The 26,424-nt window shown below is 34.8% G+C and overlaps 1 protein-coding gene across 5 annotated transcripts in view; it reads right to left on the reverse strand.

Moving 5' to 3' along the window:
* TINAG (tubulointerstitial nephritis antigen) overlaps positions 1 to 26,424 on the reverse strand; it is an 84,922-nt gene that overhangs the window by 14,216 nt on the left and 44,282 nt on the right. For all 5 annotated transcript variants that reach the window (XM_010363845.2, XM_010363838.2, XM_010363830.2 and 2 more), the window contains 2 exons: positions 25,476 to 25,521; positions 22,272 to 22,395 (listed from right to left, as the gene is read on the reverse strand). In XM_010363845.2, coding sequence (XP_010362147.1) covers positions 22,272 to 22,395; positions 25,476 to 25,521 — 170 coding nt within the window. The remainder of the gene's footprint in view (positions 1 to 22,271; positions 22,396 to 25,475; positions 25,522 to 26,424) is intronic.

The raw sequence follows: 26,424 nt of genomic DNA on the forward strand, positions 1-26,424 counted from the left end.
AAGTAACCCTTTTAAGGTAAGCACAGAATCTCTCCTGTGTACTACAGCTGTTAATTTCTACTTTTTTTCAACAAGTTACTGGTTAGCCAAAAAAAGACACATCTTTTGCTTTCAAGAAACTGTCAATCTAATGGGAGTGATATTGAGGAATGAAAAACAAGAATATAAATAAATAGAATTACATAAGTGTCACTTTAAAAAAGAAGCATATTTTGAAAATTACTACAAGTTAACAGATGAAAACATCAACTCTGTGCCAGAGGCAAAGATGACTTTCTTCAGAGTAGAGTAGAAATTTCTTCTTGACATGGGAGTGTAGAATTTACAGCAAAATCAGCAGGTGCAGTCATAGAGCCATGAAAACTTCACCTCTGCCTATTCCAAGAGCAGCACTTGGTCCAATGTGACTGAAGGAAAGGGATGGGAGTGGTGGGGAATGAAGTTAGGCAGGTGTGGCTCAGGCCTCCAAGAGTATTCATGGTTACCAGACTTGGAATTTACAAAGTTGGTGATAAAGAGCCATTTGTATATGGAATGTGACATGATCTAGCTCTGGTGTTAGCGTAGGATATAATCTCCAGGGAGAGCAGGCTCTAAGCAAAAGATTAATTTTGCAGTTCAAGAAAGAAATAATGAAATTCTGAATAAGAATGTGAGACCCATAAAGTAATGATGTTTGTTCTTTTAACAGTTGTATCCTCAACATCTAGGACAATGACTTTCACATAGTTGACCATAAATAGATATTTGTTGAGCCAGTGAATTGAAGTACCTTGGCAGAGGGAATGAATAAGAGGGAACAAGTCTGAGAGCTACTTAGAAGGTAAAAGTGATGATTTGTTGGCCAATTTATATGGAAAGAAAGGGATGAGAAAGAGTCGAGGTTAGCAACAGCATTTCAAAGTTGAATGAATAGCTACATCAAATGTGCACTACTTGAGGTACACATTTGTACACTTCAAGTAGTAATGTACTTGTACAATTACACATTTGTATAATACTCCATATTTTACAGAGATGTGTTTCTGATTATCAGGTTAGTTTATCATTGCCTAAGACAGTGGTTACAGAATTGCTTCACCTTCTTTTGGATTTTCTCTGCTGATATGGCTCTACACATAAACGTTTAAATTAATGGGTTTTCTGTGTTTCTGACAAGCAATAAGGCTAGGAACGAAGAAAAACTAATTTCCAAAAGAAATTCTGAAACAATCTTTCACTACAGGAATTCGTCTGTGATGAGAATAATTATTTCCTAACTCACATGGTAAGAACACGTTTACTTAGGGATTGGATTCCTTAAAGCCAGCCTCACAACCATGTAAGAATCTGGAGTTAGAAGAAAAAGAAAACTAGTTTTATTTTATTATGATGGTAGTTATATTACACTGTAGCAGAATGACCCAGACCAAAATGTTGCAATATTTTGGAAGATTTGCTATTTCTGGGATCTCTGCATGTACCCAATAGACTGATACTAGAGATTCAAATTCATGTTTTCTGAGCAGACAAACTCTGTAGTAGTGAATATAGATCCAGACAGATTAAAAAAAAAAACAGTTTTAAAACAGTGGACATGTAAACACATTTTATGCAGGACACCATACTTGGACAGGAAATTTTGGAGCAAAACAAGGAGCAAATATATCATATAACCTGATACAGAACTCCAACCCTTCCTATTAAGGAAATGAAAGTCAGATAGGCTACCAGGATAAAGAAACCACTAGATGGGCTTCAAGTCAATAACAATGATATGACTACACTGGATATAGGATTTTGCTTTTAGAGGTAAGACTGCAGATAGAGTCTTAGTTCCCATTACACAAAGATTTGAAAGATAACTACAGGAAGAATAAGGCAAAGATATGCAGGCTTTTATTTTTTTTTATAAATGTTCTACCTGAGATCTTTAGGAACTTCATTTTTAAGAAAAGCTCATGCCTAGTAAATGAAGTGGTATTGAATATGAGAAAGTGCTAATTAATGCTACATTAAAGATGGATAAAAATAGACTCCATGGGAAAGCAAAATGAAATGTGGGTATTCCCTACCACCCCTTAATTTTCTACTTGAGCCAAATGTTAATCAACCTAGGGTTCAATATAGCTAAGATCAGGTACTTTTATCGATATGTTCTGCCAGGAAGCTACAAATTTTATCACAGATTGACGAGCAGATGATGGTTCATGAAATCGCATTTTTTGCATGAAAATATTAATATCACACATGATCCTGTGTACCTAATGTTAATTATCTAAACAACACTATACCATGCCTACCATATTCCTTATATCCTGATGTATCAGGAAGCAAGAAGATTACAAGTGTAGTATCACATGTAATTTGACCTATGAAAAGAAGTATGGAGAAAATTGATAAATGTGTGTGCCCAGTTCATACTCTGGTCAGAATGACCTGCTGTAGAACTGAGAGAACTGTCCTTCTGTATTTACTATGCTGACAGAATATGCATTAAAACATCTACACATCTACAGCAATGTGACATGTGCTGAGCAAAGAGAGAGCAAAGACCAAAATCATATATCATGATCAATGGTAATTGACTAGGGCAATATCTTATGAAGAGAAACTTTAAGGGAAAACTTTATCCCTTTGATGTTAGGAATAGAAATGACTCTTTAACCTTCTCATAGAATCTTAGTACTGGACGGAGACTCAGAAATTATAGCATACTCTAAGGGTTGGCCAGCTATGGTTTACAGGCAAAATCTAGCCTGGGACACCCGTTTCTGTTAATAAAATTTTATGGAATATCCATGAGCATTTATTTGCATATTGTCCATGTCAGCTAATGGTAGAGTTGAGTAGCCAACACCACATGCATCACAAAACCAGTCAGACTCTAATTCAATTTATATATTTCATAGATAAAGTGACTGAGACTCAAAAGGTTAAATAACATTTCAAGATTATATGCTTAAGTGGCTGAATTATCGCTAGTGTCTTAGAAGCAGATAATAACACAAGCAATAAAAATTAGGACTAGAAAAAGGCAGAAAAGAGTAGAATCATTTCTAGCTGTGGTGAAGAGGAAAGGCATAATAGGCCTTCGATAATCTGTAGAAGATGCCAGGGGAAATGAATGTATATCTGAAAGAGAAGAGCATCAAATAATGTAAGGAGCCGGCTTTCATGCATTCACAGAGAAACCATGAAAGTTTTGGAAGAAAGAGGGATTGTAGGCAGCCATAGGAAGATAAAACTAGTGATAGTGAGCAAGATATACTAATAAATGGAAAAGTGTGGGATTGGATGTAGGGAAAACACTTGGGTCATTATAGCAATATTCTAACCAGGGTTTCATTTATCACATCCAAGTTTCATTTGTATCAAGAAATGTAATGAACACAATTGTTACATTGATGGGAATGGAGAAGAGTAATATTTAATGCATTTATCTTAAGGATCAAAATAAATCAAAGTTGTCACTTAATGCCACAGTTAGTGCTCATTAATCATGTGCAAAATTTGTTTTTTCTGCAACTGTTTCCTTTTTATTGTAGCACAGACTTGGGCTGACTTTCTCTTTGGTCTTATTGAAGTAATCATTAATATCCTACATATTTCTATGCAGAGAAGACATTGCAAATTGCCATAGCAACATATGCCTTTTAACAAAACTCTTGGTTCATTCATTCATCAGAATTCTCTCTCTCTCTCTCTCTCTCTCTCTCTCTCTCTCTCTCTCTATATATATATATATATATATATATATATATGTATATAAATAACCCAGCAAGTGCTCTCTTTTTCATGGGACAACCAATCCATGTTTCAGCTGACAGAGAGAAGTCAGAAGCCACTTTACTCTTAGCCCTGATGTCCTCTCCCTCCACCCCCGCATCTCTGGAAATTCACAAACATAAACTTTCTGAATCGCTATGTGAATTCTATTGTATTTGATAATTTGAGAGCAACACCTATGACAGAGGTATTAGATTATAAAATAAAATCAACCAAAAAGTATTTAATAGCTAACTTTGGAAGGTAGCACTGTACCAGGGCCTAATAACATTTTATTTCACAGGCATCCCCAAATCTGAAGCCTACAGACATTAAAACTAGTTGAGGCCAGGCGCAGTGGCTCACGCCTGTAATCCCAGCACTTTGGGAGGCCAAGGTAGGCGGATCACCTGAGGTCAGGAGTTCGAGACCAGCCTGGCCAACATGGTGAAACCCCATCTCTACTAAAAATACAAAAATTAGCCAGACATGGTGGCAGGTGTCTGTAATCCCAGCTACTCAGGAGGCTGAGGCAGGAGAATCATTTTAACCCAGGAGGCGGAGGTTGCAGTGAGCCTAGATCATGCCATTGTATTCCAATCTCGGCAACAAGAGCAAAACTCCGTCTCAGACAAAACAAAACAAAACAAAACAAAAACAAAAACACCAGTTGAAAGCCATTTTATAGACCTGCTAAAGCATAATCTCAAACTTTGTATAATCCATTGCTCCCAGATCTCTATAAATTTAATGAACTGCCTATAATTCCCTTCCTTAATTGAACAATTGTTCATGTACCACATCTGTCTTTGATATTTCCGAACTAAAAAAGTTTTGTTTTCTACCACAGTGATTAATGCAATCCAGTAGAAGTTAAGTGTAAATGACCCAATTCCTACCACTTATGTGGCTGTCTTAGAACAAGTAGAATCACATTATCTAAGATCACAAAAAATTTTATCGCATTTGCCAAAGAAATTGTTTCTTCCTGTCATTACATTTCTCTTTTCTTTACTGTCTTTATTCATCTACCTGTGAAATCAAGGTAAGGTGGGTCAAAAATTAAATAAATAAATAATACATTTAAAAAATAAATGTAAAAATTATATCACATCATCGATAAGTATTCATTAATATCATAATTAGAATCAATCTAAATTCTAATTTTTAATCTGAAAATACATTCAGAGTAACAAAAAAGTTAAAGAATGTTTGAATTTTAAAAATTAAAGAAAGTATAAAGTGAGCATAAGGGGGCAGACATACTGTTTCATTTAATCCTCACAATAAGACAGAGGGAAACTTATTATCCCTGTGCAACAGATGAGAAAACTCTGATGCAGAGAGATCATACGACCTGCCTGAGATCACCCAGCGAGGACAGAACTATCACTGGAACCTAAGCTTGACCCCAGTATCCTCATTTTTTATGCTATAAGGCGTTCCTTCACAATCAAGACTAGTCCTACACTTGACCTCAAGTCAAGAGAGTCTCTCTCTCTGTCTCTCTCTCTCATACACACACACACACACACACACACACACACACACACACACACACACACACACAGGTTTTGTAAGTGACATTTTTTTGGAATGTAAAGATAGCTTTCTAAGAATTCTTTTAAAAACAACACTCCTACAATGCATTTGCCTGAATAAAAGGAAAGCTCTTCCTTCTTACTGTTGTTTTTCGCCTTGTCTTGCTTTGTTTTGTAATAAGTCAGTTCATAGCAATAGCACTTACAGAGTGGAACGGACCTGATCAGTGTTTGAGATGATGAATCAATGAAGGACCAGTGTCAAACAAGACAAAACAAATGGAGCACAAACTGTTCTGTCAAGTTGATTCAGTACTGACAGACAAGGCAACATGATTCAATCAGCACTGAAAACAGAAAAAAAAATAAAGCCCATCTATCAGTTTCAACATCCCCAGGGTCCTCTGCACCTCTGCTCTTCTGACAGTGAGTTCAGCTCAAAAGATCCCAACAGTCCTGTGGGACCTCTCAGTGGCTTCCTTGAGTGACTGATTGATGGCTGCAACAAATCCGAGGGTCATAATTTACTTTATTTTATTTATCAAGGCTCTCCATGTTATTCATCTCCATATCTCCAGAACTAACAGGATGCCTGGTACACAACCATCACTCAGTAAAATTTGTTGAAAGTTTGAATTAAGAATAAATTTGAGAGTATAAAAATAAATGAAATAATTTCTATTTCATATTATATATTTCATGATTTATAATTTATATTAGTTGCATTTTTTTCACTTTGTAGTAAGGTTCAAATATTTTTGGAAGTCATTCAACGTAACAGCCAAAGGATTTTCTTAGCCTTCATATAATTTTTGCTTTTCACCACCTTTAGTACATGCACAATATAGAAATGTATTAATGCCAAGTAAACCCACATAACAGAAATCATATTTGTCAGGGCTTAAGGCAGGCATAAAATAATATTGCTATGAAACTTGTGCATGCAATTGTAACAGCAGACACGAATTCAAAGATTCAGCAAGAAGAACCAACTGTCATTTATTATTTTCTTTTTCTTCAGACTTCAGTGGGCATTTTTTCAGTCCTGGTTTTATTTGACATCTCAGCAACATTCCACACTACAGGCCATTCCTGCCTTCTTAGGACTCTCTTTCCCCTAGGTCTGTGTGACATCATATTCTCCATCTTTTCCTCTTCCCTGTTTGGCCATTTCATTTCCATTTTCTGATAATCTTCAGTAATTTAAAAACTTCTGGAGGCAATTATAAGGTAATTGTCATTGAAAAAATTCTGATTAAACTATCTGGCCCTAAAGCTATATGGGGTAGTATTATTTTATTTCCTCAATGGTTTACCCTATAATCATTTACTTAATCTAATTTTCAACTCAGATTAAATTTATGTGCTTCCAGAAAATTAAATCATAAGGATTGGTGAGTTGGTTTTAATAATATCATGATGGCAATTTATAGAGTAATAGTTGTTGTTAACTCTGTGTATAGTGCTTCAATTATTTAACGCTGTTCTGACTGCTTTCCATACACTAACTCAACACCATACTCCTAGTCCTAATACAGCCAAAAATATTCCTAAAGATAAAATTTATAATTTTAAAATGTACTTTAATAGCAAGATTCTAATGTTTTAGCTCAAAAATCCTGGATTACATTCTAAGTTTTGAAATTTATTTATATAGTATACATATAGAGATTATCATATATATGTGTGTTCCTACATTCTAAAAGTTCCAGACAATTCAGTGAGCATGAAACAAGCTTCTGGATTTCTTTTGAGTTGTTTTAATGTGTATAATGGTGCATTTCTTTCCATATCGATAGACCAAAGTTCTTTTCCTTCCTAAATTTTACTAATTTTCTCTCTCACTGAATGTCATCTTTTTGCAAGCAAAAGGTGATGTTCTAAAAATTATGTGAGAGTTACTACATATGGGAAGATGAGTAAGCTCATGAGGAGCAAGCATATTAAGTGACTTACTTTCAAACACCAGCCTTACAGCTCATGTTTCAAATTTGTCTTACAAACATTACATATTGAAATAGCTCTTGAATTCTGGGGCTATCTTGCAAGTCGTAAGAACCAGGAATGTTCAATTCAAAAATGTCAAATATCTACTTTATTACTTTTGTGATCAGAAAACAGTAAACATTATTTAAAAATATATCTGAATATATTTCATATATTGTATATCATATACCCACATGTAGGCTTCAAATGTGTAATAAAAAATGTACAAGCCTTCAAAATTTCTATTTAAGAATCCTTGAAAATTAGCATTTCTCTAAAGAAAACAAAATGCAGGGTACTTAATAGTAGTTTTTGAAAAGTAAAACTATTTATATTATCTTCTTTATAAATTAAAAATATATATTCAATTTAAGTTGTTCTGAGGTTTTTGTTTTGTTTTTTAATCTCACTTGGAAAAATAAACAAGAAAATCACTACATAAATTTGAAAAGAATGAGAGCAACGAAGCAATGCGTGTAATACCTAATAGTAAAACTAAGTGGAAGATGTTGAATTATAATAGTGAGTATTTTGAACAAGATACCCCAGAATCAGACCCTAATAAATTTATGTAAGAATTTAATAAGCAATAAAATGCATTAAAAGAGTGAGGAAGAGGTACATTATTAATTATGCCGTATTGAAGCTTTTAGTTCAGAGTTTGAAGAAAAAAAAATTAGGGCTTCACCACACATCATATGCCCAAGTATCTTTCAGGCACACTTTTGACATAATTACATAATAATTTAATAATGTATAATAATATAATAATTTAATAACTATATTTAATATTTTAATTATTTGATTATTATTACTTAATAATTACTTTAATATACAACTTATAATTATATGTTATATATAATACATTATAACATGTTATATATTATAACACATATGTGACATAATATTTAGTATAATATATAGCTTTCAAAAATCTAGAATAAAAGTTAAAATATTATACAGGTCAAAACCGTAAGAAATAAAATTATGAAATTGAACAATAATGGAATTTAGTCAATATTCTAAAGGGATATTTCTTCTCTGTGGACTCAATGTTTGTGTCCCCTCAAAATTCATATGTTGAAATCTTAACTCCCAATGCAATGGTATTAGGAGGTGGGACCTTTGGGAGTGATTACTTGATGAAGGTAGAATTCTCATGAATAGGATTAGCCCCTAAAAAGGACACCACAGAGAGCTCCCCTGGTCCTTTTGCCATGTGAGGACACAGTAGGACAGTCATCTATGAACAAGAAAGCAGGCCCTTCATCAAACACCAAATATGCTGATATGACAATCTTAGACTTTCCATCCTCCAACACTGTGAGAAACAAATGTTGCGTAGGTCACACAGTGTATGATATTTTTGTTACAGCAGTCTGAAGGAACTAAGACAGCTTCCAATGCATAATGAGTTCATACACAAGTTTTTAAAACTAGCACTCTACTAGAAAAATCAACAAAGAACAACAATAAAGAGTTCACAGTAGAGAATATTCAAATGAATAATTAACATGTTCGCCTTGAATTCTAGGGCCATTTTCTACTCCAGTTTTCACTTGTACCATCTCTACAGCACCTGCACACGCTCAGGCAGGGTTCTTCTCTTTGCTTCTATATACCTTTATGCCATTCATTTCTAAACCAATGAATTTACAATATTACATGTCTATGTAGCTGCCTCCACTATTAGACGATGTGCACTTCAAGGTCAGGCAAATTTATGTATGTATTTCCTGGTGCTCATCTCTGCCAAAGTGCATCAGGAAAATATTCCTTTTACTTTTTAAATACTATTCAGCTTCCGCTACTAGCCTTGTGGTTTACTGAAATCCTCTTTCTTTTCTTTGGTCACAGTTTCTGGATTCAAATTTATCTCAAAGTAGAATAACTCAGAACTAGGATGCTGAACTGAACTGCTTGCAAATGTGAAAGAAATATTGTTCTGTTTATCGGGAACATCATTTCACAGGATATGGGGAAAAGAGATGTCACATGAACACATCTTAGAATTTACACTGTAAACCAAACAATGTTGCTACAAAGGCATGTAAGTTAATATAGAAATAATGGAAGAATGTGAAGAAAACTCAGAGACAGTGAAGAAAGCCAGGATAGGCTCCAAGATCAATAAGTAGTCATCATTAAATAGAAGAATATCCCCCTGTCTTAGCTACCTCTTAGTATCATTTTTTATCGGATTCCTCTTTGCTCTACACTTACCCATAAGTTCCTTCAGATTCCTTTCATATGTCATATTCTATCTCACTGTGAGATTAGGCATTTCCTGCTCATATTTCCTGGAGCAGGCTTCTGTTTTCATATATCATTTATACTTTCTATTTGCCCTACTACATTGCACAGTAGGTGCCACTTTTTCCTGGCAACCTTTCCTGGTCCCCAGATTTGGAATTATGTGCCTTCTTAGATAATGCACGTCTTCACTGCTCAATGTATGTTCCTATCCTATCTCCATCTACACACTTAAGACATTAGACATTGGCACTTGCTTCTCTCTCTCTCTCTCTCTCTCTCTCTCTCTCTCTCTCTCTCTCTCTCTCTCTCTCTCTCTCTCTCTCTCTCTCTCTCTCTCTCTCTCTCTCTCTCTCTCTCTCTCCTTCTTCTCTCTCTTTCCATGCTGAGGACAGAGGCACTATTCTATTGATGTTTGTATTCTTAAAGCCTACCATGGTACTTGACATATATTATGTGTTTTTAAAGAGTTTCTTGTTGAAGAAGAAAAAAGCAAAAATGTTTTAATCTATATATTAAACACATAGTTCAAAGCAAGTAAGAATAGAATTTTAGATATTAAAAAAGCTGCATTTGTTTTTATCATAAAGAATTTTCTAGTAAAAGAGGGAATACAGCAATTGCTTGAGAAAACCTCAGAGGTGACCAGATTTTGAGGAATATTGACACTGGATTGTACATACACACACACGTACGCATACATGTACGCGTATAAATACAGTATTCATAGACCATTAATTTTGAAGTCAGATAACCTAAAGAGTTGTCTTAACATTCTCAGTCTCTTATTTCTGGCAAAATGAAATAATTCCCATCTCATAAGGGTTTTAAAAGTATGAGGGTTGTATTTCGTGACAGTTCTAATACACTTGTTTAGTGATAGTTCTACTGCAGTGATTATGGGTATAGTTGGTATCAAAAGCATGTATTACTTTATTCATAATTTTGAGACAAGGTCCCTATGTTGCCCAGTCTGCTCTTGAACTCCTAGGCTCAAACAAGATTTTTGCCTCAACTTCCTAAGCCGCTGGTACTACAGACACACACCATTGCACCTTGCTGTTCAAGCTTATAAAGCAGGGATTCTCTAAATTTCTCTGTGAAGACTCTCTAAAGACAGAACATACAATCTCAGAGACCCTGAGAGATATAGACCAAGGTAACTCTCTATAAACTTAAAATTTGAATCTCTAATGGTTTTTTCATTTAAAATTTATGCAAATTTGTAATTCTACTCCAAAATATAACTCTTTTAAAATGTTCCTATCAAATCTTTTCGTTTTCCAGTCACCTTTGCATTTGGGCAGAGCCACTGAATGAGTTCTAGCCAAGGGAATATGAATGGAGTTGTGGATCGTTTCTGAGTTAAGGCTTTAAGAAGTGCATTTAAGAAGCCTTCCTTATGCTTTTCTTCACTGTCCCTATGCTGGATGAGATCACAACATGTGACCCTCACAGATGATAGATCGAGAAAATGGAAAGAGCTTCAGAGCCCTGAAACCATATAATGAAGAGTCACCCAACAACTAAAATCACCCATCTTAAACTATTATGTGAACAAGAAATAAACTTCTATTCGTATGTTTGAATTATCAAATATTTTGAGTCTATTTATGGTAGCTGCTACTGTTATTCAAACCAGTGCACCCCACCAAAAAAGAAAAGTGCAAGGAAGAGAGAAGTCTTTTGCAATCGAAAGACATTCTAACACCTGAATTAAATGTTTTTGCAAAGTCTATACTAATTATCGCACATTTATTTGCATTTGCTAAATAAGCATAGTAGAAATGTTCATTTAACTGTCTTAGACTTCCCCATGCATTAAGAACCTCTAATTAAAACATCTGCTCCGAATTGATCAATTTGCCAGGAGTTAAACATAACATAGCATGAAAATTCAGACTTAGCATTCAGTTGTTATTCAAAAAGACAGAGGAAAAAGAAAAGATAAATGGGGAAAAACAAGTGGTGGCCCCAATAAAACTATGTCAAATAATTTGTGATTGCCCCAAATAATAATTTATGATCTTGGATTTCTTAAAATTTATTCGCATGGCAAATATGGTAAAATACATTAAAATTCAATACTAATGCATTATTTTATGCTCTCCTAAAAGGCAAATATATTCAATCGAAGCTAGATAGACAGATGACAGGTAGACAGATAGATAGACAGATAGATAGATAGATAGATAGATAGATAGATAGATAGATAGATATCAATGGTTTATGACTACAAAGTATGGCAATGTATTGAGGCACCTACTGTAGAAAATCACGGCTTTTAATACTTTATAAAACTGTATTCTTAACCTGTAAAATGTTATTTCCTTATTATTACATAATTACTTTTTTATTTTCTCATAATGATTTTAAAAATCTAATAAATAAAAAAGAAACTAAAGAATCCTAAAATCGGCCGGGCGTGGTGGCTCAAGCCTGTAATCCCAGCACTTTGCGAGGCCGAGACGGGCAGATCACAAGGTCAGGAGATCGAGACCATCCTGGCGAACACGGTGAAACCCCGTCTCTACTAAAAAAATACAAAAAACTAGCCGGGCGAGGTGGCGGGCGCCTGTAGTCCCAGCTACTCGGGAGGCTGAGGCAGGAGAATGGCGTAAACCCGGGAGGCGGAGCTTGCAGTGAGCTGAGATCCGGCCACTGCACTCCAGCCTGGGGGACAGAGCGAAACTCCGTCTCAAAAAAAAAAAAAAAAAAAAAGAATCCTAAAATCATTGAGATCAAAATTACCATGACAAATGATTATGTGAACAAAAAATAAACTTCCATTAATGTATTTGAATTATTAAATATTTTGAATCTATTTTGGTTCAATCATTTTTCTATCATCTCCAAATTCCTCAATTCTCTCCTTTTATCAGTCTTATGTCATTAGTCACTCTTTCTGTCATTTTAGTAACATAACAATATTTAAGTTGATGTGTTATGCATATCCTAAACTCTTTTTTCTTTTCTGATTCTTTATTGCACCCATTTGGAGAATCATTAGTCTTGAACTCATTTTCCCATTTCTCTTTGCATACAGCTGAGCAGTTGACCACAATTGCAGAAAGCACACACAAGAGAGCAGAATGGTATCATTACTAATGCCTAATGATCTCTTTGGGTTCCCCTGGTCATCTTCCCCTCCTAAACACCTAGATGACAATGGCAAACCATCTAATTTTCCTCACATTTCTAAATATACATTCCTCTCCTCCCACCACATCTTTTTTCTACAGATAACCTAAACTTCTAGTTCCTAAAGATGAAAGAGGCAATCCAACAGAAAATTTTCTAAACTCACTACTACTCTAAACACCAAAATATATCCAACTAACCTTATTTTCTCTCAAGATATAATAGAGTTACCACTTGGTCCCCTCTCTAAGACCAACCTCTATGCATGCTCTTTAAATCCCAACCCTTCCAGGCTTCCAGCTTTCTAAGAAACCCTACACTAGCAACTCTCTCCTACTTTTTTCTTTTTAAACCTCACTGGCCTCTCCCACTCTGTCTCTGTAAACTCATATTTTTTCTAGTCAGTAAATAAATATTGAATTTTCCCATGGCTTAGTCTTAATCAGTCTGTCTTCCTTCTTTTTCTGGGTAGCCCTATCCATGCTCAACTTTTCTCTCTCCTGTGAGATCAGCAAATCGGCTTGTCTTCTCTGATATCCATTGGCAATTTTATGTTTCAAAAACATCTCAAAACTATGAAGTCCTACAGTAGACTTTTTATCCATCTCATTGTATGTCACCATTCCCCATCAAGCCATAATTCTAAAGGTGGATCACTCTTGACTTCTCCCTCCCCATGCCCCATTACAAACTCACATCATGTCTTACAGCTTTTCTCCCTAAATATGTCTTTATCCATTCATGTCTTCCAGCTCTTCAACCATCTTACCCAAGCCCAAACTCTTATCTTTTACTTGTAATACTGAAATCTGCCTCTATATCACACTCCATACACTCAGAGCAATCTAAATAATGCAAACAAAGATTGTGCCACTTTTCTACTTAAAAAACTTCAATTACTTTCCTTTGCTCTTTGTAGCTTTAACCACATACTTAACATCCTTGACAAAAATCTGTGATATGGCCTACAAGTTCTGCCTTTTGTGATTCAGCAAATACAATCGTCCTTGTGTCCACACAGTGTTGTGTAGTCTTCTATGCAAAGGGACTTCACACAAGTTGCTCCCTTTGCATGTTTCTATACAATCCATAAATCTCAGCGCAGACTACTTCCTCAGTGACATTTCTCAGATCTTCAAAGTTGGGCCAAATCTATCATATGTCCTCTTACCACTTTCTACCCCGCCTTTATAAAATAAAATTGCAAAAATTCACTCACAACTTCAGGCTCTACTTCAATTTCTAGTTCTTTTTCTATTTACACCACATCTGCAGTTTCTTTCTCCACTGAAGTCTTGGAATCCACCCACAGTAATCCCTGAGGATTGGAATCAACTTCTTCCAAACTCCTGTGAATGTTGATATGTTGAACTTCCATGAATCACATGTTTTCTTAATGGCATCTAGAATACAGAACACCTTCCAGAAGTTTTCAATTGACTCTGCCAAGATCCATCAGAGAAATAATTATCTACGGCAGGTATAGCCTTATGAAATGCATTTTTGAGTAACAACACTTGAAAGTAGAAATTACTTCTTGTTTCATGGGCTGCAGAATGGGTATTGTGTTAGCACACATGAAGACAACATTAATCTCCTTGTACATCTCCATCAGGGCTCTTAGGTGATTAGGTGCATTTTCAATGACAAGTAATATTTAAAAAGGAATATTTTTCTTTTTGAGTAGCAGATCTCAACAGTGGGCTTACAATATTCAATGAACCACGTTATAAACAAATTTGCTGTCATCCAGGTTTTATTGTTCCACTTCTAGAATGCACGCAGAGTTGATTTAGCATAACTCTTAAGGGCCCTGGGGTTTTTGGAAGGTAAATAAGCATTGGCTTCAACTTCAAGTCACCAGCTGCCTTAGACCCTAAAAAGAGAGTCAGCCTGTCCTTTGAAACTTTTATGCCAGGCATTGATGTCTCACCTTTAGCTATAGAAGTCCTGGATGGAATCTTCTTCCAATAGAAGACTGTTTCACCCACATTGAAAGTGTGTTATTTAGTGTAGCCACCTTCATCAATTATCTTAGTTAGATCTTCTGGATAACTTGCTGCAGTTTCTCCATCAGTACTTGCTGCTTCACTTTGTACTTTTATATTATGAAGATGGCCGCCTTCCTTAAGCCTTATGAACCAATCTCTGCTAACTGCAAGCCTTTCTTCAGAGGCTTACTCATCTTTGTCAGCCTTCCTTGAATTAAAGAGAGTTAGGGCCTTGCTGTGAATTAGGGTTTGGCTTAAGGACATGTTGTGGCTTGTTTGATTTTCTTTCCAGTCCACTAAAACTTCTTCCATTTCAACAATAAGACTGTTTTGCTTTCTTAATATTTGTATATTTGTTGGATTAGCACTTTTAATTTCCTTCAAAGTTTTTTCCTTTGTATTCACAATTTGGCCAACTTTTTAGTACAGGAGGGCTAACTTTTGGCCAGTCTCCAACAACTTGCCTTCCTCACTAAGCTTAATCATTTCTAGCTTTTGATTTAAAGTGAGAGATGTGTGACTACTCTGATATGGTTTGGCTCTGTGTCCCCACCTAAATCTCATGCTGAATTACAATCCCCAGTTTTGAGGAGGGGCCTAGTGGGAGGTGACTGGATCAGGAGTGGATCTCCCCCTTACTGTTCTTGTAATAGTGAGTTCTCATGAGATTTGGTTGTTGAAAAAGTGTGTAGCACTTCCCTCTTCTCTCTTTCTCCTATCGCCATGTTAAGATATGGCTTCTCCTTTGCCCTTTGGCCACGATTGTAAGTTTCCTGAAGCCTCTCCAGTCATACCTCCTGCATAGTCTATGGAACTGTGAGTCAATTAAACCTCTTTTATTTATAAATTACCCATTCTCAGGTAGTTCTTTATAGCAGTGTAAGAACGGACTAATACATCTTCCTTTCACTTGAACCCTTAGAGGCCTTTATAGGAGTATTAATTACCATAATTTTAATATTGTTGTGTCTGAGGGAATATATAGGCCTAAGGAAAGGAGAGAGATGGGAGAACGGCCCTTTGGTAGAAGAGTTAGAACATACACAATATTTAACAATCAAGTTTGCCATCTTATATGGGTATGGTTTGTGGCACCCCAAAACAATTACTATAACAACACCAAAGATCACCAATCACAGGTCACCATAACACATGTAATAATCAAAAAGTGGGAAATATTGTGAGAATTACCAAAATGTAACACAGAGACTCAAGCAAGCACATGCTGTTGGAAAAAAAAAAATGGTACCTTTAGACTTTCTCCATGTAGGGTTGCCACAAACTTTCAATTTGTAAAAAAAAAAAAAAAAAAAAAAAAAAAAAAAAAAAAAAAAAAAAAAATAGTATCTGTGAAGCACAAGAAACCAAAGCACAGTAAGATGAGGTAGGACTGTATACCTTCAGTAAAATTCTGCTCCACAAACAGGAATGACAAGATGAAAAAAGGTCAATGTTTATACTAATTCTTTCCTGTCGTTTTCTAAAAATTTTACTGTTGAATTTATTCATTTAAGTTATTGCACGAATTCCTAAGATTTATAAGCAAAAGTAAATGGCATTAATGCATTACAACCAACTTGAGACTTGGGGATTAAATAAAACTTAAACCTTCAGTGGACAGGGACACAGAGCAAATTCTAATGGGCATAGAGATGTGGAATAGGACCATAATATGGAGAATACTGGCTGGGATAAAAATCTGAAATACCATATTTTGTTGATTGTAAAACACAATTTTTTGACATTTTAACATCTCTAAAATTGGGATTCATACCATAATCAATGGAGTTTTTTAGTTTAATCAGGAATATTTTCCTCTTTTTATTGGTATATAAAATAAGGCCATATTTCAAAATAAATGGTGTTATTTACTCAATTAAATGCATTTATAGCCACAGCATCAAAGATGAGGATGACAGGGTTTTTGAAAAGAGAAGAGAGAGGAGGGAAATAAGGCTATTAGGAGTAAATATATGTGTTACAGGTTTGTATCTACCTCCCACAGTCCTGTGAGTTACATGTATGCGAATATACAGCCTTTATCACCCTATGCTAGAATCAATTGTGAATGTATCTGCCTCACCTGCTAAACTCCTTAAGAGGAGGACTACAAATCAGTCCTCCTTGTATTTCCTAGTTCTGGGCACTTGATAGAAGATCAAATTCATTTGTTCAATAAGTTAAATCTAATTCACCTTCTACAGAAAGTGCAGCAAACAGAATTTGCTGTGATACATTAGTTAGGTAATTCTTAGGAGTATATTAAGTTCTCTGATAAGGAATATTTACTCACTTGAGCTATTGATGACTCTAATTCATTAATGCATTAATTTATTGAATGTAGTAATTACCAAATCAGGAAATCTTAATGGAGAAATGAATTAAAATCTAACTTCTCCAGGGCACCTACCAACACTCAGGTGACCTAAGATATTTGTAAAATTAAAAAGTATATATTTTCCAAAACTAATTTGCCTACTAGCAGGCTTACCCTTAATTGTTACATGAGTAAAGTAAATTTATAAAGATCCCAATTTTCTAGGAGTTTATAGAAGTGAATTCACTATTGCAACTAACACACCAAATGTGAATATACAACGATAGAGGATTAAATGTAAACACATTTACATGTTGTTCAAACTGAGCATGAGTGAATATAATATTAGAGAAAAGAAAACATGACCAGTATGATAAATAGGTGGTAGAAATTATAAATGATCAGTTCTAATAAATCAAGGGAGACTCCAAACAGTGAATGCAATTTTAGTTCTATGAATAATAGAAAAGTATAGATCAATCACTTAGTGTGTGGTAGAAAATTTTTTCTAGATCAAGGATGCCCCTAGACTGGGCAAAAATTGATAATGAAACATATATAGGAAGAAGTTTAGAAGGAATTAGACTTTTGAATTTATTGGAAATGGAACTTAGGTAGAGCTGAATTTTCAGTTACAGTGACACTGTTAAGACATTTTATTCCATTTACCGTCCTGAAAAGTCCCTGAACAATTAAGAATGGAAAGGCACAATAAAATGGAATGAATATTAAGACTTTAGTGATTTCTATCTTTAATAAATTCAAACAAATGGCCGTAATTTCAAAACACAACTTTGAAGAATAAGAAAAAAACCTTTTGTTCTGTACCAAAGTTAAGAAGGGATGCTGAGACGGCACTCACCACAGCCATCCCCCTGCACCACTGGACCTGAATAGGAAAAACTTCCCCTTAGAAGTACATAACACAGTCTAGAAACACCCCTTAAGATTTTTGTAATGAGGACCATCTGCAAGCTAATGCAATCAGATGTCAATACCTTCCTGCACTACCCACTGGAGGTCAGCTGAAAAAGAAATCCCGTACTAGAAGTCAATTGGGTTGTCAAAGCCCAGGCCAGCCCTTCGGGGCTGATGGCTAAATGATGCAGCAGGGTGAAGTAAAAAAAAAAAAAAAAAAAAAAAAAAAAAAAAAAAAAAGGAAAAGAGTAGTAGTAAGGGATTCATTATAAGTCCCATGAAACTATCTGAGCTATGAACTAAGGGCAGAACTCCCAGGATAACAGAAAAGTTTGATTTGACGAGCACAGGTTCAGCATTTACAAACTTTAATCAAAGCTGAAGAGTGCCTCAGCTCTCTCCTCTAATTTCTCCCTAATCTTTTTTTTTTTTTTTTTTTGACAAATAACTTCTCCATGTAAAGATAAGTAACAGCAAAGGAAAACTAGTCCACAACATAAGGAAAAACTCATTGATTCATTGAAAAGAGAAAACATTAAGTGCATTACTGATCAGCAGATCAGTACCATATTAGGTGGTTTGGCTACATCAGTAAATAATACAGACACCTGCTCTCGTGGAATTTCATTCTAGTAAAGAAGACAGACAATCAACATGAAAAAACTAATTAAATTATACATTATGTTAAAAAGTGATAATTGTATAAAATTTTTAAAAATAAAGCAGGTAGGGGGATCAGGATTGCTGGAGCAGAGGGCAAGTCACAAATTAAATAGGGCAGCCAGGGAGGACGTATTAAGAAGGTGAGACCTGAGCAGAGACTGAGTGAAGACACAGACACTAAAGAACTGGATAAACAGTAGAAGAGCATTTTAGGCAGAGGAAAAGGCACTGGGGTACATGTTGCTGAAACATTAAATAATCACTAGAGCAGGAAATCAAGGTACAGATGGGTAGGAGTTGAGATCAGAAAGTTAATGGGAGTGGGAGTCGGTGAGAAGGTGAGTCCTAAGAAAATGCTGGCCCTTATAAGTCATTGTGAGAAATTTGGCTTTTAATCTGATGGAATTGGGAATATATTGTAGGATTCTGAACAAAGAATAACAAGATCTAAGGTTCTAAAAGGAAAACCCTATTTTCTATGTTGAGACTAGACTGTCAAGGAGCAAAGATAAATGCAGTAAAATCTGTTAGAAGCTACTTCAGTAATCCAGGTACAAAATAATAGGTAATGGTGGCTTAGGCAAGGGTGATGGTAGTTCAGATAGTGAACAGTGGTTGAGTTCTGGATATAGGTTGAAAGGGCCAAGAAAGGTTGTGACATATTGAAAGTAAGTTGTGAAGTAAAGGAATAAAGGATGACTCCAAGGCTTCCAGCAGAGAATATGGAAGAACAGAGCTGTCATTAATTAAGACAGAAAAGACTGATGCTGTTTAGCAAGAATAAATGGAGAAGATCAGGAGTTCGGTTTTGGAAGTGCTGAATTTGAAGCATTTACCTCCCTAATAAGGTATCCAGGTGAGGATGTCAAATAGCCCATAGAATGTATTAGTCTGGAGTTCAGGAAAGAGGTCTGAGCTGAGATATAAATTCAGTTGATGTCAGCTTTTAGATGGCACTTAAAGCCAGGATGAACTGAGAGAATGATGAGCTCACCAGAGACAGAGTGAGACTAGAAGCAAGAGAATAACCAAGACCTGAGACTGGGGCATGTCAACATTAAGAAGTGTAGAAGTACAGGGGAAAAATACAGCAAAGTACACTGCAAATTTGTGGCCAATTAGAAAAAAATCAGATGAAGAGGATGAGTAGGTCTGGGATCTGACCAATGAATTTAGCAATGTGGATGCCTTTGATAACCTTGAAATAAATATTTTTGTGAAGAGGATGGGGGTAATGAAAACATGATTGGTGCAGTTTAAGAAAGATTGGAAAGAGAACTGCAAGTGATTCCAGGCATATCTTGTAAGGAGTTTGCTGTAAAGAGTGAACACAAATGGAGTGTGGAGGAAGCAGAGTCCAAAAAAGTGTTGAGCTTTTTTTTTTTAATCTGAGAGATAACAACACTATTTCTATGGTGGTAGAAATAAAAATGATTATAGAGAAGAAAAAGGAAAAATTGCTTCTTCATGTCCTTGAATAGCTAAGAGGGCCTAGAGTCTAAAATAAATGAAGAGAGATTTAGACTAGAGCGTATCCTTTGTTGAAGAATCAAAAATATCTCATTTTATTGAATTTTATTAAATTCAAGTAAAGTTAGCCTGAATAGCAATATTTTTAAATGCCATATCCTATACTGTCTTTCTATTTTTGTTTGTCAAACTTTTCACTAACAGAGAGAGAAAGAGAAGACTTACCTGACATGTTTTTTACCAAATATGATAATAATGATCTTTGAGCATTAATATGACATAATTTGGGAATTTTTTTTGAGACAGAGTCTCACTCTGTTGCCCAGACTAGAATGAAGATTTAAGCTCACTGCAACCTCCACTTCTAGGGTTCAAGCAATTCTCGTGCCTCAGCCTCCTGAGTAGCTGGGATTACAGTCTTCTACCACCATGCCCAGCTAATTTTTGTATTTTTTTAAAGAAATGGGGTTTCACCATGTTGGCCAGGCTTGTCTTAAATGCCTGGCCTCAAGCAATCCACTCACCTTGGCCTCCCAAAGTGATGAGATTACAAGCATGAGCCACCACACCTGGCCTGATTTGGTATTTTTTTACTAACTTCTTTTTAAGTTGTTAATTTTAGTAGAGAGTATATCTTCATTTTATTAAAAATGACACATTTTTTAAAAATTAAGGCAAGCACCTTGTTCCATATAACCTTAAAAAGTAGGGTAATAGGAAGCTACCACAGGTTTCTAAAGACAAGTGATGCTGAGTAATTAAAACTATTCAGTTTTATAACCCTATTGTAATGGAAAAGTGTTTCTTTCAAACCTAGTGTTTGAAAGAATGTTGAGAAACTGGCATTTTTATATACTGCTAGTGAAAACATTAGCAAAATTTTCCTTTTCAAAAAATTTGAAGTACTGCACTATCTTGTTTTCCTGTAAAATCTTTTTTCTTCCTTCCTTCCTCCTTCCTTCCTTCCTTCCTTCCTTCCTTCCTTCCTTCCTTCCTTCCTTCCTTCTTTCCTTTCTTCTTTCTTTCTTTCTTTCTTTCTTTGTTTCTCAATAGTTATATACCTAGGAGATTCATTAAAAATACTCCAAGATTTCAACTGAAGTTATTGTCTAGGAATGGTGAAAACATTTACAAATACACACACACACACACACACACACACACACGCATGTTACATTTTTTCCAATTTGTAGATTCAGTATCCTACATTAACATGAAACATCACATTCTTCAATCCTAAGATACATGTATTTTCACATTCATGAAATCAACATGTCACAAAATTAGTATTATCTTAGATTCAGAGAAATGTGATAATTTTGTAATTGAAATATTAGAGTATTTAAGATAAAGGAGGGACAACGATTAAGGAGGCATCACACAGGATAGCTTGTCTACATAGCTTAGAACTGAAAGGTGTTTCAAAGATCAGTAAGGAGAAGATAACAATTTGATTGTAGGTGAGGTTGCTTTGTGTAGGCTCAGTAAAATTCAGTCATTAAAGACATGTTCAATGGGAATGAAGTTATTTACCATAATATGCAATATGAGAAGACTGAGAGTTTTAGATGGAAAAGAAAACTTTGTAGCATTTCATTAGGATTAGAGTGAGACATTATGAGATGTTTTAGTCAGAATAAAATTGAGAAGGCACTGGGAAAGTGGTCTCATAACCACACTGTCTTTCAGAGTACAGCCTATTTATAACATTACTCTTGAAATGCCACCACCAAATTTTGAACTTCTTTCTTGCCCTTGCATAGATTAATATATTTTACTTTAAAAATTGATCAATCTAATTTCTACAATTCTCACATAAATATAAAATAACCTTACATTGAATTATAGGTGACCTTACTTCTCTTCCTGCTTAATCTTTGCTATTTGCAATTCTATTCAAAACCATCTCCCCAAGCCGTAATACGCCTTGGATTTGCTCTCTTCCCTTGATTATGCCACATGTAGAATTATTTCAATAATATATTTTCCTTGCCCTTAGAACAGATTCTTAAGGAAATAGTCACAAGAAGTGAGAGATAGGAAATGATCATTTTTTCCCAGAATGCTGAGTTAGCCTTTTACTGGACTTTAAAATAATGACTAAACAGTGGCAAGGTTTAGATCGTTTTTCAGTTGTATCACAATCTCTCCTACAAAGGGGATTCTAGCATTTAAAGCACTGCATATTCTTATTTTCAGTTTCATTTACCAAAAGAATTAAATGAATTTTTTTAATTGCCTTACCCAGTAAGTTTGACTGCATGTGTCTGAAGCTTTCGATATTTTTCTGACTCTTTGTTTGTGCTGGTAACATGCCTGTATATCCCTGTCTTATAATGGAAGAAATCCTCATGGACTTGCATTATGGCTAAAATAAAATCCAACAGAACAAATGGCACAGTATTAAAATACCATCTTTAAAAACCACCAGAAAATTTCATGGAACAACCAATGGGTAAATTGCAAGGAGCTGAAGCTAAGAACGGGCTGTGCAATTCAGCCTAATTTTCCTTTCCTATTTAATTTAATTAGTTGCAATATTTTTTGTCATCCTGTAAAAACAACTTTTAGCTATTTAGAATATTAAGTACACACTATGCTTTTAAAACGCCATCTAGTCTTAATCAACAGAGACACTACTACCAAAAATTAAGCCCTTGCAACAAAAGTACACTACACCTGGTCAGTGATTACTATTTCTCCGTTAACCTTGTGCTTTACCACAAGCCTCTTAAAACCCCAATTAAGCTAGCAGAGCCTAGCAAACTGGGCTTAAAGCAATTGTCATTAATCCTCATAAGTAAATACAAATATTTCTTTTGTGAGTTGGAATAAAAAAGCAAACTCCCGGCAAAATAAAACTTTGACAGGATTTCATCCTCCCATCTCTGGAGAGATAAGCAATGTTGTACACTTTAAAAAGTAGAGCTTATACTTTAGAAAGCTCTCCTTCATTCCCTCACCTAGATTACTTCATCTCTCTATTGTGTGCTGCTTTGTTGAAGGGCTTTGGCAATTCAGGGTGAAGACTTTAAACTTCCTTTGTAGAAGATATGAATTTTAAAAGTTTTAATTGGGCTTATATATGTATAGCTTGACAACTGTGTACAATACTTACTTGTCTTAATTTGACAAGCATTTTAAATAAAACAGGAAGGTAACTAGTGTTTGACAGATCCTTTAAAAAAGCTTATACTCCAAAGTTAAATATAACTTTTCAATGTTCCTGTTTTTGTTTCATTTTTTAATGTTCCATGCCCTTTCTGATGCTGTACAAATAGTCGCAAAAGAGGTTAAAACTTCTTTATCTACTCTAAAACACATTCCTGTAGGGTTTTAAGAATTTATGTAACTGTACTCTATGGAGATCTCTGCTTTTGTTCTCTATCCATCACCTATACTTACTTTTAATCCTACAGATTTTAGAAGAATGTACACAAAGTTATTCATTCAGGGTTCTATTGGCTTTTACACTCTTTCGTACTGAGACAGGGGAAATGCTGTATGCCAGACCAGGCAATAACAAGCAGGCAATCATGTAACATTTATAGCAAGAAGAGTCAACCAGCATTCTATACATTTATAAAAATGTGAACATATTGCTACTGGCTTTTCTTTTCTGTAGAACCATTCACCCTTTTAGGTCTTATGATTCAACTTTCCTCTAAGCATCATGAATAAAATATACTCATTATTCCTGAAAAACACTGCCAACTAAAGAAAAAGGACGAGAAGCCATCATAATTACCTGAAAGGTGGCTTCTTTCTGAAGTTTCTGAAACCAAACAGGCTTGATAAATTCATGAATATATAACTATGTAAGTTATGATCATGCAATTTTACTTTTGGAAAAGTGCAGCAAACTCATGATACAGAATTATAACATGGATGAGAGGCTTGGTTGTTGCTCATTTCTTGCTCCTGGCTTAGGCTGGTGGGAAGCAGGTTCTCAAGAAACCTTTGTTAAATGAATGTTGAATAACTAGCATTTTTGTTTTATTGCTTTGAAATGTTGCGCCTTTATTGTTGATTCATTCTGTGAAATTTATGAGCATTTCAGTAATAGCCATAAAATAAACCTAAGGTATTTAAATTTTCTCAATTTTAAATAATTACAGTTCAAAGTTGTTTGACTGATTAAAAAAAGAAGGAGAGAGAGAGAGAGAGGGAAAAAGGAAAAAAAACACTTGAAACAATAATACAATGACTTGAAGATTCTGAAAGGTTAAGTAAATTGCCCAAAGTTATTTAAATAGCAAATGCCAAATTTGGGATATTTTAGCGTAACCTTGACTCCAAATGCCTGTGATCTTTTAAATTTGTCACACAAGCACCACTTAATGGAGCATGCACTGAAATTAGAGATTAATTCCCTCACTCTTCAAATGACCAACAAATTACACAGCTGTAAGGGGGAACAGAAAATTTCTCTTCATTTGTTTCAGGTTTTGGGTAACGTCCCATAATTTTTAAAAATTAAATTCAGGACATGTTTATTAAAAATTCATCCAACACAATTATAAAATCCATGATTCCTGCATATATATATTTAACCAGTACTAACTAGATCAGTGTTCAGAAAAATTAAAATTGGCAACAGTTCCTTAAGTATGTACCAAACGTTTTACATTTAATTTTGGCCTATTTTTTATTCCACTGCATTGATAATATATTCCAGGCCCTTCAGTATTCACAACCTAAATTTTCATTTTAGGCTTCGTTGGATTGATTCTTCCATGCACTTCAAGCCAATGTTTGCACAGGGAATACACTCTGTGAATTTACCCTTATTCAGGCCATTGATGCAAAATAAAATTCAACAGGCAAGCAGAATAAATTATTACAAGAGATGAGATAAATCAAAGGCAATGTACAAGTGACTATATGATTTCATTATTTACTGTTACTCTAAATAAAACATTTACAAAATTGATCAAAATTGAAAACCTTTTGTAAAATGCAAAATTACACTAGTTTACTCAATTTATTTTGAGATAATAGAAGGAAAATATTAATCCTCAATTTTTTCAATCCACTACCTAATCCATTTAAACTGAAGATAAGAAAGCTGTATGTATGATTCTTAAATACGACTGAATAAATAAAGCAAGCTTCATTACAAATTAGTCAGTTGGCACTTCATGTTGGACTTTCCGTTGGTCCATGATCATTTTGGAAAAACTTCGGAGTCATTCATCAAATGTGTCATTAATATTTAAGAGTTCAGTTTATAAATGAGTCTATCTTCTGAAAATAAAATGGCAGCTAATTAAGATATAGGTAGGCATACTTCTCATAACTGCACTCATTTTAGAACTATTGAAGCCTTTTGGATATTCTTTAAGTAAAAGTTTTCTTTCTTTTATTGAACTCCTATTACATGAGCTCAATGTAATGTTGTTTATTAAAGGAATGAATAAGAAAAAAACGTATTTCATCCAAGCTCACCTTGAACTGGTCCATTTTGCATGATTTCTTTCATTATCCCAGTTTCCTGGATGGAAAAACATGAATGAGCAATATCATTGTTATCAGAGCATACTAAACCTATTGAGTGGTGTACAATGTTAAGTGTTTGCAATTTACTCTCAATCGTACTTTGACAAACTCACGTATATTACACTACATTAATGAAATTGTTAAAGATGAGATGCACTAATTTGTTTTAATGACATTTATCACTAAACAGTAAATTTGGAGTGGAGAGAAAATACAATAGCCTTTCATGATTATCAAGAAAAAAATAAACAAGGTAAGTCAAAACAGTATTTAATTAGTGGAGATTAATAGTACCTCTAATTTTTTTCTCACAAGAGCTATCCCAAATGATTGTTTAGATAGATGTCTCAGTAACCTTAGTACAAATATTTCTATGATATCTCCTAATGTATAATGCACCCCTCTGTAGGGAGGCAGGGCACTATTTCATCCATTTTTCTGTGCCTTTGAACACAAAGTACATGCCAGAAACTATGACAGGAACAAATATTGACCCTGAACCTATACTCAATTTATTTACATTTTAGTTGAATGACACTACTAATTTCATTATTATATAATAAGATCCATTGTAGAGACAAGCACAAAGTGTTATTATTGCAAACATAAAAGGGAAATTAATTCTGCATGGAAATCAAGGAAAATTTCACAGATACGAAGTTTTTACCTGGGCCTTGACATTTGTTTGGCATTCTAGATGGAAAGACTTGATAACCATTTGCATCAGAGGAATTATCACCTAGCTAAGTGGAAAAGTATAACAGAGCATGGTGTACCTGGGGAACAGAGACTAGTTTTACATATTAGGAGCATTATGGCTGGGTAGAGTGGCAGATGCTGGCAGGACATGAGTGTTCAAAACCAACTCATGAAAGGCCAGTGTGCTATGGTTAGAACA

This window comes from Rhinopithecus roxellana, chromosome 4, assembly GCF_007565055.1.
Source record: "Rhinopithecus roxellana isolate Shanxi Qingling chromosome 4, ASM756505v1, whole genome shotgun sequence".
NCBI classification, from domain to species: Eukaryota; Metazoa; Chordata; class Mammalia; order Primates; family Cercopithecidae; genus Rhinopithecus; species Rhinopithecus roxellana.